At 36.7% G+C, this 15,984-nt stretch overlaps 1 protein-coding gene across 1 annotated transcript in view; it reads left to right on the plus strand.

Moving 5' to 3' along the window:
* Positions 1 to 15,769, plus strand: part of LOC127866476 (LIM/homeobox protein Lhx1-like) — a 29,118-nt gene extending 13,349 nt beyond the window's left edge. Inside the window, exons 3-6 of the mRNA XM_052407015.1 lie at positions 5,273 to 5,853; positions 11,244 to 11,400; positions 12,630 to 12,788; positions 15,023 to 15,769. Of these exons, the coding sequence (XP_052262975.1) occupies positions 5,273 to 5,853; positions 11,244 to 11,400; positions 12,630 to 12,788; positions 15,023 to 15,243 (1,118 nt within the window). The 3' untranslated portion in view covers positions 15,244 to 15,769. The remainder of the gene's footprint in view (positions 1 to 5,272; positions 5,854 to 11,243; positions 11,401 to 12,629; positions 12,789 to 15,022) is intronic.
* Positions 15,770 to 15,984: the final 215 nt, after the last annotated feature.

Raw genomic sequence — 15,984 nt, forward strand, 5'->3', positions numbered from 1 at the left:
CACTTGAGACAAGTAATCCTTTGAGCAGTAGGATAGCATGTAGATATGATTGAATATGTATATCCTACATAAATAAGATCATGTATAGAAATAGAACACATATATGTTTACTTATTTTAAGATAAATTCAACGGAATGCGCCTATATAGTAAATATAAATCTAGAATATACTACGTTGGATAAGTCAGATTATAAAAAGTAATTCATTTTGTGTTTAAAATATGTGTCTGAATTTTCCAGGATCGTTGGATATAAACCCTACCCAACATTCATTATTTTCATATCTCGTAAAGTGTTTTTTGAAATCGTCTTCGGTGTTTACTGATCACTGGCGTGTATAACTTGCAAAGAATGGAGTTGCGCGGTAGAATCGTCTTGAATTTCACAAAACAGCATAGTCTACATTTAATGTCATCTAAACAAAGACATTGTCATTTACATTTACATTAATTGTTTAAGTTGGAACGCGTTGTGAATTAACCGCCTTCGCCGCCATTGGTGATGAAATGTTTGTCTTTGTTCGCTTTTTATCTTTCCGATTACCGTCATTTGTTTGCAATAAATGTTATATCATGTTTAGTCTCCCTGGACCAAGATCTCGCAGTTCGCGTTACTTCTCGTGTCAATCGCACATCGAAACCGTTTTACGACAACCGTAAACACATCAAAATTCCCCGCGGATAGTTTTTGACAACCTGAAAAAGGAGAACTGTTTAGAAATTCAAATTTTTGCCACAGTGGAATCATTATACATTCGACTCATCCGGCGATCAAAACGTGATGGCATGCAGTAAGCATGGAAAATCACCCAGTTGTTAAAAATAACGAAATCCCGTGGTCAAAGATGACACCTTTATGTAACAAATGTGGTCATTTTTTGTTTGAAAGTAATATGTTGCCGAAGCTTTCCCTGATATAGTTGTGATAAAGGAAACACAGTCGTGTAGGAAGCGTCTTGAATATTTGGGCACCGTTTAGGTTGGGTGCCACTGAGGTTTCCTTTCTCCGCGATTTTTTTTAATGTCGATGTAATACACGGCTTTTCGTGCATTTTTTCAACTCAAAGCTGTGATTCAAGATACAATAGTTTGACAATTTATTTCATTATTTCAAAATTAATTTTTTCTTGTTAATAAAACAAAGAAGAGGGTTTTTAAGGCAAATTACCGTTAATAAAATTCAAAATCTAAAGGTTGGTCTGGAACATCTTTTGTAAATGAGCGCGTGGTTCAATAAAAAAGCTCACTATAGCGGCATGTATATTTTAATAAAAAAACGTAGCACTTTATATTGTTATTTCAATGTAATAATCAATACATGTAAATTCTAGATAAATCACTTCTATGGCAAGGCAGCTAGACTCGCATTTATTGCACACCTTTTACTCAGATTTACCAACAACAATTATTTGTAAACCCTGCAACTGGCAGAGACAGAGAGAGCGAAAGAGAATAAATGTATCGTTCGAGAAGATATGACAAACGCGAAAAGAGGTCAAAGTTGAAAACAATGGAGCTTACGAATAATCTTCCTTCTGTCGCATGAATACAAAATCTTGTAAAACTTTGCAACGACGCGTAGGAATATGCAAATCAAATGCAAATGAGTTTTCCCAGATTTTGCAGAGAGCTATTACAGCCATGTTCAGATTTTATTTACGTAGATTGTGTCAGTTGTTGTTCATTCTTTCGAGATCGCCGGAGATTTTTATGCGAATTAATTCCTCAGAAAATAGTCCGCTTTAAGACCGCCGGATAACTTGGCTTGCGGGACCGCAGCTAGTTTAATACCGGACGATTTGAATGGTGCAAAATCAATGGTTCTGGATTTCCGTTGCCACGTTGGCATGATTTTTCCTTTAAATAGCGTCTGTTAAAAATATATTAGTGCAGGATTAAGACAATACCGTTTCTCTGGCAGTGACAACATTCAAAGAAATTTAAATTACTAATGTACCATTTAAAGTGGGCTAAATTAAAGGGACTGTCAACCACGACGACGAAGAAAAGAAAAGTTGTAAAATACCGTACTTTTTACAATTATTAGTTTATATTGATTAAAATATCACGTCTGGTATATTACATTACTTGAAAAAGATTGTTAGGTTTTCATATTTTCAGTATATTTGGTAATAAATTTTACTGGGTATGTCTACCAGGTAACTACCAGTTAACTATAAATAACGCCAGTAGATTGATCATCATCGTCACGTGGTAAAACGCAGAAATGCAAATTGTGTATGCGTTGTGAATTGTATATATCTTATATATAAAATGACCAATCTACTTGCGTTATTTATAGTGTGTATATCGTTATATCACCTATTTTCGCGATGTACTTTCGATTTCACATCGTAAAATTTTATTACCAAATATACTGAAAATATGAACTTTTTACAAGTAATGTAATATACCAGTCGTGATATTTTAATCAATATAAACTAATCATTGTAAAAAAATACGGTATTTTAGAACTTTTCTTTTTTCGTCATTCGTGGTTGACAGTCCCTTTAAAGCCTTACACCTCAAATCAAGACTGACTGCTGTAAGCAGATGACCGCTGTTCTCATAAGACCGCTAAGTCAGGTTGGACTGTATTCACATAATTCAGTTACATGTAGAAGTGACTGATTTTTTTTTCGTTAAATAAATATAAATAGTGCTTTAACTTTTTCAAACCTCTTTAAAGCCGTGCGTTGATGTATTCATGTTTAAATGCTGATGATAAAAAGTGGGGCTTGAAAAATGCATTTTACGCTATGAATAAAATGTATCGCATATGCATTTGTCATTGCCGTCGACATCATCAAAACACGCGTTAACGACCCGGACGTATGTTTACTTAGCCAGCGTGTTGAAATTACTTCATATGGATCATCAACGCTGCTGACAAAATAAAAACAACTTTCTTCTTGTGTTTTCTTTTAAGGCGCCAACCAGACGCACATTTTGTAGGCTAACATCCACATATTTCAAATCGAACTAGAATATCACGTGTATCTCTCAGTATTCCTCGATTGTCGTAATTGATAAAACGAATTCATGTTTTGAGACTTATATAATTAAGTTAAACATACACTGATGTTTAAGCTAACATATAAAAATTTTTTGTCAATATCTTTCTCAATCTTACACCCATACATGAATATAAACGAGTAATTAAAAAAACGATCTTACATAAATCACATGTATGCTGTTTACTACAATGAAGTTCATAACGATTCATTTTACACTTGCACGTGTGTTCATATCTTTTGCAGAACCAAATATATGTCGTTAACAAATCTGCACAAAATCGTGTGTGTTATTTCTTTTGTTCATTTATGACTTTTAACCGGTCCAAAGGAAACGTTTTGAAATAGTATAAAAAAATCGTTTTATTTTCTGTTACACGTCTTACGAATGTGAATGCTAGTTTTGTATGTATCCCCATTATATCTCTTCTAAACAATATAGGTAAGATTGTATATAATTGCTTTAATGCCATGGAATATGGTTCGTTGGGGTTTGCTGTAACTAGCTATTTTGTTCGATGTTTCAAAGCTTGCAAAATGGCGTGCGATGTCTGGTTGTATCGACGCAGTACATTCTAAGAAGTAGCAGTTGCAGCAGCAGCAGTGAAGACACTCAACACCACGCAATATACTTTCAGTAGTTACTGCGAACAAATAGCACGTTATCTACGAAGCAGCTTTTAACGTATTGAAGAAGTTAACTTTTGAAACAAATATAACAAGAACGTCAGACAAATGGCCGTACAGTGCATGTTTTGCAGTGGAAGCGATATGATGGTGGAGACGCAAGCGTATTCCGGAACACTCAACAATGGTATAGATGCCCCTAGAACGCCGGGCGGTCATGAACGCTTCTCAGCGAAAATTGTTTTTGTCATTAAATGTGTGTACGGCACAGTAAAGCAAGAAGGAGCAAACAGCGTCAGCTATAAAGAGGCTGTTAACATGATGTAGACCATCGCATGATACAATAATGTCTTGTAAAGTCTGCCATCGCGGTAGTAAAATGTACCTGCAGCCATCGTATACACGCCACTAAAATCGCAATAGCCCGCCAACCGCGCTCATGGGTCCCGATGCCAAGTTGTTGCCATTTGTTGTTGCATTTTTGTCATGGCTGCCACCATTTGACCGTGAAGCACATTTGTTGGACGAGTTACTGTTTTGCATTAGCAGACTGGTTATACGCTTACATCGCAACCCAACGGTTGTTTTATGGGCGGAAAGAAACAACGGAAGGCAAAAACGTCAACAATGTGCCATAAGCTACAATGTATGTTTTTGTAGATCCAAGCACTGTTTGCAAAGAATGTTTCTTCGACTTTAATTGGGGTGATATATTGGATTTGCGACACTTTGAAAACATATTCTTCGTGATTTATTAGTTGATACTTCTCTGGCAGACGAACTTATGTGAACAGTTCGTTCGTCTTACATGCAGCCATTCATTATAGTACTTTTGTTTTTCTATAATGCGCCACAATTATGTCAAAACAACCCTCGTAGTGGTGCATGGGGATTTCCAGTGTTTGTATTCACATAATTTATGTGTTTTGTATGTGTTTTCCTTTATCAGAAATGTTTAGAGCAGGGTGGAAATAGTAACAGTTGGACGAAATATATATTAAAATATTTATATATTTATATTTATATACGTCTATTCTATATTGTACCGTTTTCTGCATGATGGCATCTTAATCGAGGTATAATTGCAAGTAATATCTATGGTTATGACCTCGGGTTCTATGATCAAATTCAATTGCAGTATTACTAGTAGTAATTGTATAAGACTAAGTAACTGTCAAGAAACAAAGGACCAATGACATACAAATAGTGTGTAATTATTATTGAACATTGAATGGCAATAACAAAGCCAATTAGAGCAATCATTACTAGCGTATATTGTGCTTCACAATACGCGTGTTAATATTTGACGTACTGGTAACTGGAAGAAGGGAGCAAAATAACTGTTACTGACATTCAGGTTTCTTATGTCTTAATGTTTACACATCTTGGCGACTAAAGCAGCCTTGTATGCGCATTAATAATAAATGTAAAATGTATTCATCCGTATACAATAAAATATTAGTATAAATATGATTAATATATTTCATCATGGCAGTTATTAAGCGCGTGCTGTCAAAGTTGTGGCTTCGTCTATACTTGTGAAATAGTTTCAGCAAAGTGTTATAAGTTATTGTATTTAAATATAACCTGTTTGTATTGTAACCATTAGTGCATTTCCGGAATATTTTTCAGGTTCCGACGAAGAAGACTCTATGGACTTCGACAGCACAATGGAAAGTCATGATGGAGATAAAGATGTGTTCGCGGACGACAAGTTTCTAATTAAAAACAATGGCATCGGTGAGATCAACCACAATGATAGTGCAGTGAAATCAGAAAACAACATAGATGAAAGTAACAATTCAAAACTATCTTCACCGATAAAATTAGAAAATAATTTACTCAGCGACCAAGTTTCTTTAAAAATGGAAAACGGTGTTAATAAATTAATGTCTTTAAACGACCAAATTCCGCAGTCGCCGCACAGCCCGGATATGAACATGAACTGCAGTACAACATCCGGTCCAGGCAGCGACGAGAGCGTCGACATCAATGACAATATATCTTGTGGGGACGCCAACGAAGACGCCGATGGGAACGAAGCAAACGGAAGCCACTCGGGTCCCGGAAGTAAGCGACGGGGGCCGCGAACAACAATCAAGGCCAAGCAGTTAGAGGTTCTCAAGGCGGCGTTCAACGCGACACCGAAGCCGACGCGTCACATCCGGGAACAGCTTGCGTCCGAGACCGGACTGAACATGCGTGTAATTCAGGTGAGAGAGGATGTTGTGATTAAGTGCCCAGATATAGAAAAAAATATATTATTACAAAATAATTACCACGTATAATATTTACATATAGTAAGCGCGTATAATAGTTGATGTTTCGATTTTCTAAGATACATAAACGAGTATGAAGCATTGTGTTAACAAATATCAAGCATAAATCAGATATCATATAACCGTCTATGCTTTTTATTAGCTTTACAGTGACAAAGAGACAACCGTTGCGCACATTTTTAGTATTTATTTGAATAGTTTTACTCTAGCTAAATGTGTTTCCACAGAAAAGGTCAATGTGCATTGTCAAAGAATCCTACCTCTATCAAACACCTATACATGCTTATGACAGGAGAGTCACACAACATCACACGTTTTAATCCATAAAAACTACATGTACTTCACAAAACACCAATTGAATATATTTTTATCAGGAATCATAGCAGCTCGCACCCAACATCAAAGCTCTGACGGTTTTAGTGTCAACCTAAAGCAGCGAGCAACAACTGTTGCACCATTGACACTGTTTCAACAGTCGGCTTGTCTGTCAGTCCTTTCTTGTCGACTTCATAAAAATTTTCAGATGGTTGCGCGCGTCATCAGCTTGGATAACTTCGTTTGTGAACTACTCAACGATAAACAAATTCAGACCGAATTACGGACATACGCTTGCATTCAATTTGATTAAGAAATATTGTCAGTTTTTATACCTTAAAAACTACATGGGGTAGGTTTTAATATGAAATAGACACATTTCTGGAGCATCTCTTTTTATTCAGTTTTAATGGAGTGGATAAACAAGCTAGCCACATAAAATGTTTCAAAAGACTGTCGGGAAACGTCTTAATGTTATAACATGTGTACGGGCTTGTTTTCCTGCACTTGTGGATGTAATAAAATAAGCATTAGCTTAATGAGAAAATACAGCGGTCCGGTTAGAGTAGGCTTTGCATTTAAATGGTATTTGCTTTGCTGAGCTTTTTTATCTTTTATTTATACCTTTCGTAAAAACAACACACACTTAAACTGAATGTACTACCCAAATTGAACCCCGTGATCTGTGCAGATCTATGGCAACAGTCTAAAATGACATATTTTATCTATTCACCGAAGCTGAACCTATTTTATAATTAAGCAATAAATTTGATTTTGCGTTCAGAAAGTATATGATAAATTTGATTTTTATTATTAAATATTAAGGATTAATTGATGCCCCAACTGTGTGCTTATGTTCGATTTGTGCACAATTGTTCAGCATTCAATACTTTAATAACATCTCCAGATTTCTACACATGAAAGGAAAACATATCCTTGTGACGTCACTCTTTTAAGTATGTAATTATACGGGTTAACAAAGAAGAATAACAGAAGTTATGCAATCATAACATACATTCGGCGTTTTCATCATATATAAATAAACTGCCCACAAAATCAACACGAAATCAGGTCGTTTACAAATGGATGGTTAGAGCACATGAAGATTGTGCAAATTGGCAAAAACGGAGGTAAATCAGCCTCGCGCAAACGAGGCAAATATTAAGTCCATCTTTCCAGCGTTAAGATGATGTTATTTGCCTTTTATGTTTATTCAATAGACTGTTGAAAATCAACTTTGACGCGTTTCTTTATACAGAAAATATCTTGGGATAAGTCAAGCAAAACATTTTTCTTGCCTGTTTTTTTTCACAGCTTTTGTCCATATTTTTCTCTCGCGGCTTCATTTTGGCTACTCATTTTATTTAAAAAGTCATACCATTCTATGTGTGGGAATAAAAACACAGTGATTTTAATGTGAAAGCTAAGATCACGGGTGGTAGTAGACATTTAAATGCGTTATCGTCACGTGACATCGTGTTCGGTTAGAATGATTAATCGCTGTGCCGGTAACATATGTTAACAAATGCTTCTCCCTATATCAAAAATTACATTTAATGATGGTACTAGAGATATCATTTAGAGCGCAATAATTCATTTAATTTCTGTCAAGCCGAATACGCATATCAAACATTGATTTGGTGATTTTAATAAACTTCGCTTTTCTACATCAAAGGCCTGAGTGTATGCAAGCTATTTAAGGCGCGTAGGAAAATGCAAATTAATACGTAGCTTAACAAATGACTACGCCCAGTGGGATATTATTAAACGTAACTTTCAACTAGTTATATATTTTATCAGTGTTCTTTTTTATTAGATGTGTCTTTTGTTTACTGGATTGACTTTATTGAAATCTGATATTAACATGTCGGATACTTTTGTGTGATATCAAAATGTAAACAAACTATAAATAAACCAAGCACAATCCTTAAATTCTTCTTACGAAAAACATGTCTTGTCTCTGAATTATCATCATGATAGAAATCTATGCGTCTGTTATCATTTGTTCCTGACAGTTTTTCATTGAGTGTGATAATGAATGTTTTCAAAGAAAACATGCCCACTTCGATATCATGTCCTTTAAACGTCAGCGCGATGATGGTATTTTGGCTTTATTCTTATATCACAACAGCCGTCTGTAAACCTCATTATGGGATCCACTGTCTCGCTCGAGTAGACGCTCTATGTAACATAACATGAAAAACACCTATTCTGCACTGATCTCCCCGCGGTAACCAAAATGCTTGATAGCTTCCGTGGGATTCATAGAAAAAGATAACAAAAAGCATGTAGGTAACGCTGATGCTTCAGTAAGCGCGATCAAAGGCATGGCGAAAGGCGATAGTTTGTTAAAAATCGTACCCTATGCGGAGAAGTCTTTCATGGAATTTCGCAACCCAAGGACGCATCAACGGTCTGAAACCGGAACCTAGAGTCCCGTGGCTGAGATGGCTTTAGCAAATGTTCGCGTAACTCGCGCCTCCTAGACTCGGCGTTATGGGGCGACCCTGGGTCGAGCGTCTTGGCGCCTTGCCCTGCTCTAGTACAACTTGGAGTAACTTGCACCAGCATCTATGCTTACCGCGCGTGTCAAGTACTTACACAGATGCATGCAATTAAATAACAAATGTCTGTTTTCAAGAAAGTACGCATTTTGTTAATATTTGACTCCATGCTTAACATGCTATCAAATTGTCTGGAACGAGCAACTGCCCTTGGAACGTTATTCTAGTGTACGTCGTCTGAACGTATTGTATTACAAACAGAACAACGACCGAACGTTGTTGATCATATCTTCAATACGAATTTGGTTGTCAGATATTACATTTTGCTTAAAATTATTTTAGCAAATCATCGAATCGTTTCATTTTCCAATAAAGCTATGTTATTGATATTCATTACGTGCAATCATTACTAGAAATCATATGCGCATTATGCGTAACTAAGTTCCACCCGCATTATTATTTAGTCACGTGACCCTCGTGCCTACGCATGGCGATGGGTTTTATCCTGGCACAGCCAGAACTGCAAAATGCCTCGTGCAACATATTTGCGATCCCTTATATACGGTAATTTTACTCGATGCAGGTGTTTAAAAGCCTGTACATACTTATTAAAGCATCAAAGTGACGGTCTTTACACGATAATGTCCGGTGATTACCGTGGCTGGGGGCCGGTGACTTTAATAAGGTAATCATCGGTTACGACGCTGGGGGCGGAGCTTTACTAACAGACTTGACGCGTAGTTGTCACTGAAGTGGAAATTAGTGGAAAATAGCCATCGATGGTTTTCACATCGCCCGCGACATTTCAATACCATCTGAAATTATTATGTCACTTGTGCAAAATGCAAAAAAATGGAAGGCTTGAAATTATCATATAATTTATAAAATAGCATTATTTACACAAATGCACACACCACATAGTCACATTTGGGTATAAATTCATATTTTATTATGTTTTTAAAATAATTTTGGAATTGGCTGGTGTCGTTGTAAACGGTTGACGTTTGGGGAATTATTTTGATATTACCGCACAGGCTAATCAGGGACGACACTTTCCGCTTTAATGGTATTTTTTTGTTTAAAGAAAGTCCATTTTTACCGAAAATCTCGTTAAAGCGGAAAGTGTCGTCCCTGATTAGCCTGTGCGGACTGCACAGGCTAATCTGGGACGACACTTTACGCACATACAGTATGCCCAGTTTTCTCAGAACAAGACACATATATTTAAACTCACATTCTTAACCTTCTGTAGAATTTCTATCTAACCTAACCCGCCTGTCGCTGCTAGGTATTGTCCAGTCTTTGGCCACCACTGGACAGTGGCCATTCGCTGGTCACTCATTGTTCAGGCTGACTAACGCCACCATGTGTCGGCAAAATCTTTATTGCTCGTTTCGAAATCATTGAACAGATGTAAGGGTAGTTATTTTCCCGGAAAGTTAACCCCAGGTCTTTATCGGCGCACACACGCAGGTTGCGAAGATGATTTTAAGATTGGTCTTTGTTTCAAGCTAAAATGAAAATTGTCACTTTCAATTGAACGCCAGTGTTTCCAATAAGATTGCGATTCACTGACGGGACATATTTGGTAAGGAGTTAGATATCTAGAAAAGCGGTTATCTTTTGGAGTCGAAACATTACAAATATGTAATTATACAAAATCGAAAATGTTCTACTTGTATAAATGTATATAGTCTATTGAAATGTTTTGGAGTTTAAGTTTTGTTTATTCCCAAAATCTATCACCACAATTCAAAATATTGAATTTAATTTCAAAATTAGTTGACCTATATTTGTGTTTTGATTAAATGAATTTTCGCCGTGTTCAGCTTCATTTCAGTCGTAGCATTTCGGTCAATTAATTCACTCACACTCTCGATAAGCTTGTTTACTAGTTCTAAGTACACATTATTATGAAAACAACCTACAACTGACCTAATATGTCGCGTTCTGAGAAAACTTGGCATAAAGCATGTGCGTAAAGTCACGACCCAGATTAGTCTGTGCAGTCCGCACAGGCTAATCAGGGACGACACTCTACGCCCAAATTGTCTTTTTGCTAAGAAGAAAGAGACTTCATTTTAACGAAAAGTGCCATAAAAACGGAAAGTGACGTCCCTGATTAGCCTGTGCGGACTGCACATGCTAATCTTGGACGACACTTTACGCACATGCATTATGCCCAGTTTTCTCAAAACGCGACTCAATAGAATCAGAGGTAGGGACAGAATGACGTAGAAAGGATCTGTTTTCCATTCCCACCAAAACCGCACACATTATATTAGCAGGCCGGGTATTAAACCCATGCAATACCAATTGAGCTAAACGGTCCGCTTAATAAATATATGAATACATAAAAATCGTTTGTTTTCATTCGCGGTTGTACTAATATTACATCATTTAATACTTACCTCGATAAAGTCTTTTTAGTTCGGTTAACTTGTTTGTGGAGATTCCAAACCTGGTGTTAATATATTGGTAATGTGATTTAGTTGTTAATTTCAGGTTTGGTTCCAAAACAGACGGTCCAAGGAGCGCCGAATGAAGCAGCTGAGCGCGCTGGGAGCCAGACGACACTTTTTCCGGGGACCGCGACGACGAGCGCTCCGGGGAGACATCGACGAGTCGGAAATGATGGGCCCTGGCTTCGGATACTACAATGGTAAGACGTATTGCGTCATGTCATTATCTTAAAAAGAAACCTTGAATGAGGTTTCTTTTATATATATGGATAATTTCTTCATTTAAGGCCAATACCCAACTCTTTCATATTATGTTAGATATATGGATAATGTGTGAAACGCTTGGCCTTTAGGTGCGGAGAATTTAAATACCATATTTTGTTTTAGTATGAAATAACCTTACTTTGGTCAAACTATAAGGTACACTACCTGTAAACGTAATGCTTGTTGATGTGGTCTATATTTACAGTGGACAGGTGGGACCATACTGTTAAAGAACCCTGTTGAGTAAAGACCATAGTTTGTCGCATAAAAAGATCTAAATTAAAAGCGAACTGAGCAAAATGCAAATGCTGAAATTACGGGTTGTGGTTTTATGTCTTTTTAAGCCTTAAACATAGGTGTGCTTCGTTTGAAACTTACAAAATTGTCGTTTGGACCAGGCGTGATTTTGGTGATTGACTGGTACCCTACTGGGTAATGGTTTCACTACCCAGCGGGAAAACCAAAGTACGAACTGAATATGGTTGTTGGTAATGTCGTAAAAATGAAATTCGGTCTCGCTCATTGTAGTTAAGTGTGAACGGATGGCTATATCTTTTCCTGGGTGGGAGTGAACGCGTTAGAATTTATTGACTTCTTTTCTTTAGATTTGTCCATACACCCACTTTAGGCGTTTTGAAAGTCTTTTATTTTGATATTAATATTTGTATTTTTGCCATTTAAAACCGTTTTGTACAAGATTACTTTATATTTCTAACAAACATCCGTCGGTTATTCTTCATTAAAAGTTTATGACTGCTGAGTTAATGTTTTTCCTGGCGACATGGATTATAAAAAACATGATTAATAAAAATCAGAACGCTTTGATCGGAATAGTTTAGTAAAAGACCGCGTCCAGGAACATGCCTTCGAAAACACAGATTCTATTTTTGTAAATGGGGAGTCATTAAAGTGTATATTTCGTAAATGGTATAATTAATGACGAATAGTGTTTTTGGTAAATGTGTTCTTAACCGTTTATTCATTAAACGATTTGTAAACCTTAAATATCACTAGCATTTATATTGAATGTATATAAACGGGCATAAAGCAACAACAATGTAATGCATCCGCATTCTTTTAGAATGCATGGTTAACAGTTGCAAAAATAACTCAATTTGAATACATATAAGGCACTAATACTTAAAGTGTCCATGTTTATTGCCAGACGGGGACCCGGAAATGTACGGCAACTTCCCTCCCTATGCTAACTTCTACCACGGACAGGGCCAGGGGCCTGATATGGGACCCGTGGGCATTGGCTACATGGTCCCCAACCCCCGGAGAACACCTCCGGGTATGGATCCTGGCATGATGAACGCGAGGGGTAAGATTCGCAAAATCGTTATACGCATATTTGTGTCTTGTTTTGAGTAAACTGGGCATACTGCCTGTGCGTAAAGTCTCGTCCCAGATTAGCCTGTGCCGTCCGCACAGGCTTATCAGGGACGACACTTTCCGCTTAAACTAGATTTTCGGATAAAAGGGACTTCCTTAAACGAAAAATACCGTTTAAGCGGAAAGTGTCGTCCCTGATTAGCCTGTGCGGACAGCAATTTTCAGAGAACAAGACACATTTATTCAAATATGTTAATCTTGCATCGAACATTATGTTTCGAATTATATATCGGCTGAAGTCGAAATCAGCCATTGAATTATCTTTCATCGAATCCAAACCTGTTTTTACTTGTATTTGAATAAATGATATATTATTAGTAATTTTGTATAGACATTACAACATTTGGCGCTAAAACAGTGAACAGTGTCAGTCTGTAGTGCCAACAGCACATGCATTTGGAGCAAGAGACGTTGTAGAAACACTCTTTTTTCTCCTTTAAAATATGTTTCAGTACTAACTCAAAGTCGAGCCTGAACAAAGAGTTGATGCATAACGTTGAACAACACATGTTTATAATTCAAATGAAAAATAGAGGCGTTGTGGAAAGTGCGTGTCGGACGTAAACGTACGGTCATTTAGTAAATGCCAACCTTAATGAACGAACAAGCAAAATTGAAAGTTAAAGCAAACAACTAGTACTAATGAGACGAAGAAAGATAATGTTTGGTTATAACTAACGGTATCTACAAAAATACCTTGTTGTACCTTTACCTAGTATAAATTGTAACGCAATATTCTAGCCATTATTGTATATTACTAATATGCATAAATGTGCCTAAGCTAATAAAACAAACTTAGTTTGTAAAATGTATGACTGTGAAGTCTTGATTTAAAGCAGCCTTCCCTTCCTATCCGTATACTTGGTTCTTGTACTGAGCCATGCATAAAACCCGCTATAAATCGTCCTAGACATTGGCGAAAAACCGACATACATTTTAAGACCTATTTACAGGGGCGTTTTGTGCAAATGTCTGCATGCCTCCTATGCCTCTGCATATAATGCCTTTGATGCAACGTTTATATAGCATCTTAATGGACATTAGTGGATAATCTCTAGAACACGGAAGACTATAATCAAGTGTGGAATCATACATTATAGGCCTCGCCAGCCTTTATAATATTTTAGAATGTTTCCGCTTGACGTTATGAATTACATTTGTTCAGTTATAAAATTTATGGTCCGCCATAGATCAGGCTAATTTGTTTCTTCTAAGCACATTCAAAAGGAATAAACCAACGTAAGCATTCGAAGATGAATTCTGTCAGAATTTCGTTGACTCTTTGGAGCGCTGCGTTTCATATAAATATAATTTGGTATGTGTGCGTAATGATATGTATTAATGTTGCTTCTGCAAATGTTTAAATGGGAAATAGATGCTTATACTAGTTTAAGTGTATTACGGATATGATCGTACTAAGCATTTGCTAACGCCCGAAATCTACCACTTTAAAACGTGTCCTTGCATTGTAACTGGTTATACCACTTTGTATACAATTAGTTCATGCCAATAAAGTAATAGATACGTGAATGTTTGTTTTGTGCTAAGCTTATACCGGTAACATTTGCAACACTCATATTTATTTTCATCATAGCGAAAAAAGTATTTGTCCGTTTCTTTGACAACACCCCAATATTCCCGCCAAAAGTATATAAATAATATTAAATAAAGTATTTATTATTTCCCCACTTAAATGCTCTATTTGTCTGAAAAACGTATTCTACAAATTCGTCTCTTCCCATAAACCCTCTCCTAGTATGATAATAATAACAAACACACTTTTCAATTCAAACAATTCAAATTGTTATTTGTATTTAGCACTTGGTGAAATTGATGTACATGTACCCACATAAAGTATATACGCAACATTTATCACTTATGTATATATCACACTCACTATAAATGCATTTAATACTTAAAACTCTGAATAAGACATGCATGTATAAAATCATTGTATGAAAACAAACAATCATACATTTTTCCAATCCATACTTCAAACCGGTCTTGTCGACCGTCCAAAGCTGAATGATTTTCAATCAATTTACTTCTGCTTAATCCCTTCTACAACGCCACCTATCGGACTATACGTTATGTAAAGGGAAATCAATTTTCTTTTGATTCGTTCACTCAAACAAAGAAAATTATATATGTTTTCTTTTACAGTCAGTTTAGTGGGTGAAGGCCACTATATGCACGGCGACCTTCTTCCGCCCTCTTCCTCGCCCGACTCCTTGCACAACATGCACCCCGAGGACCAGTACATGTCCGGTGGGCCCGGCAGACCCATGGGACCGCCATTCTCATCTGCACCGCCGTTTTCTGCCGCTTCCTCGCTTATGACGTTTCCTGGTCGACCGGAGATGACGTCAGAAGTTTGGGGCTGATATTATGCGTCGATATTTTAATGGGACTGATGATGACGCATCGGTATAAACATAATGCTTTTGTCCGCTTGCTCGGATGTTGCGATTCTCCCTCAACAGTGGAAATGACATCATTGGGGGCTTTTAGATGCCGTACACAATGTAAGACGTCAATTATAAAATAAGTGAGCATAAGAAAGACTCGAGAAAGCAAGATTAGACTGACATCAGTTGGAAGTCGGAAGTTATAAGACAATTTGTTTATCATTGTCGTTGTTCAAGGACGAAATGCCCCGAAGATATCCAAAGAAATCCGAAGTTGTTCAGTTTTTGCCAAGTGATATATTGTGGTCTGCTGTATGTGAGACTGTAATAGTGTTTTGTCTCTTGAATGTTTGCGGGAAAAGAAAGAAATTATTGTGCTATTTGATTAAGTTTATTTATTGTTCTTCTCATTTCCCAAATAAAGCTTTAATCGTTGTCAGATTGGTATATATTGTTCCTAAAATTGTTATAAAATTCGATGGAAATACATGTATCATTGATGAGAAAAGAGTTTTGTTTGTGTTGTTTCTTATTTTTATATTTAGATCTACCATATGTATCGTGTTATGAAAGCTTTGTTTCATTTTGTGTGAATTGTAATGCTCTTATCGTTTTTTTTATTAGGACCGCACTCTGAGAAAACTGGGCCTAATGCATGTGCAGTCCGCATCGCTTTATCAGTAACGACACTCTCCGCTTTCATTTTAATTTTCGTTT

The sequence above is a fragment of the Dreissena polymorpha genome, chromosome 1 (assembly GCF_020536995.1).
Source record: "Dreissena polymorpha isolate Duluth1 chromosome 1, UMN_Dpol_1.0, whole genome shotgun sequence".
Classification (NCBI taxonomy): domain Eukaryota; kingdom Metazoa; phylum Mollusca; class Bivalvia; order Myida; family Dreissenidae; genus Dreissena; species Dreissena polymorpha.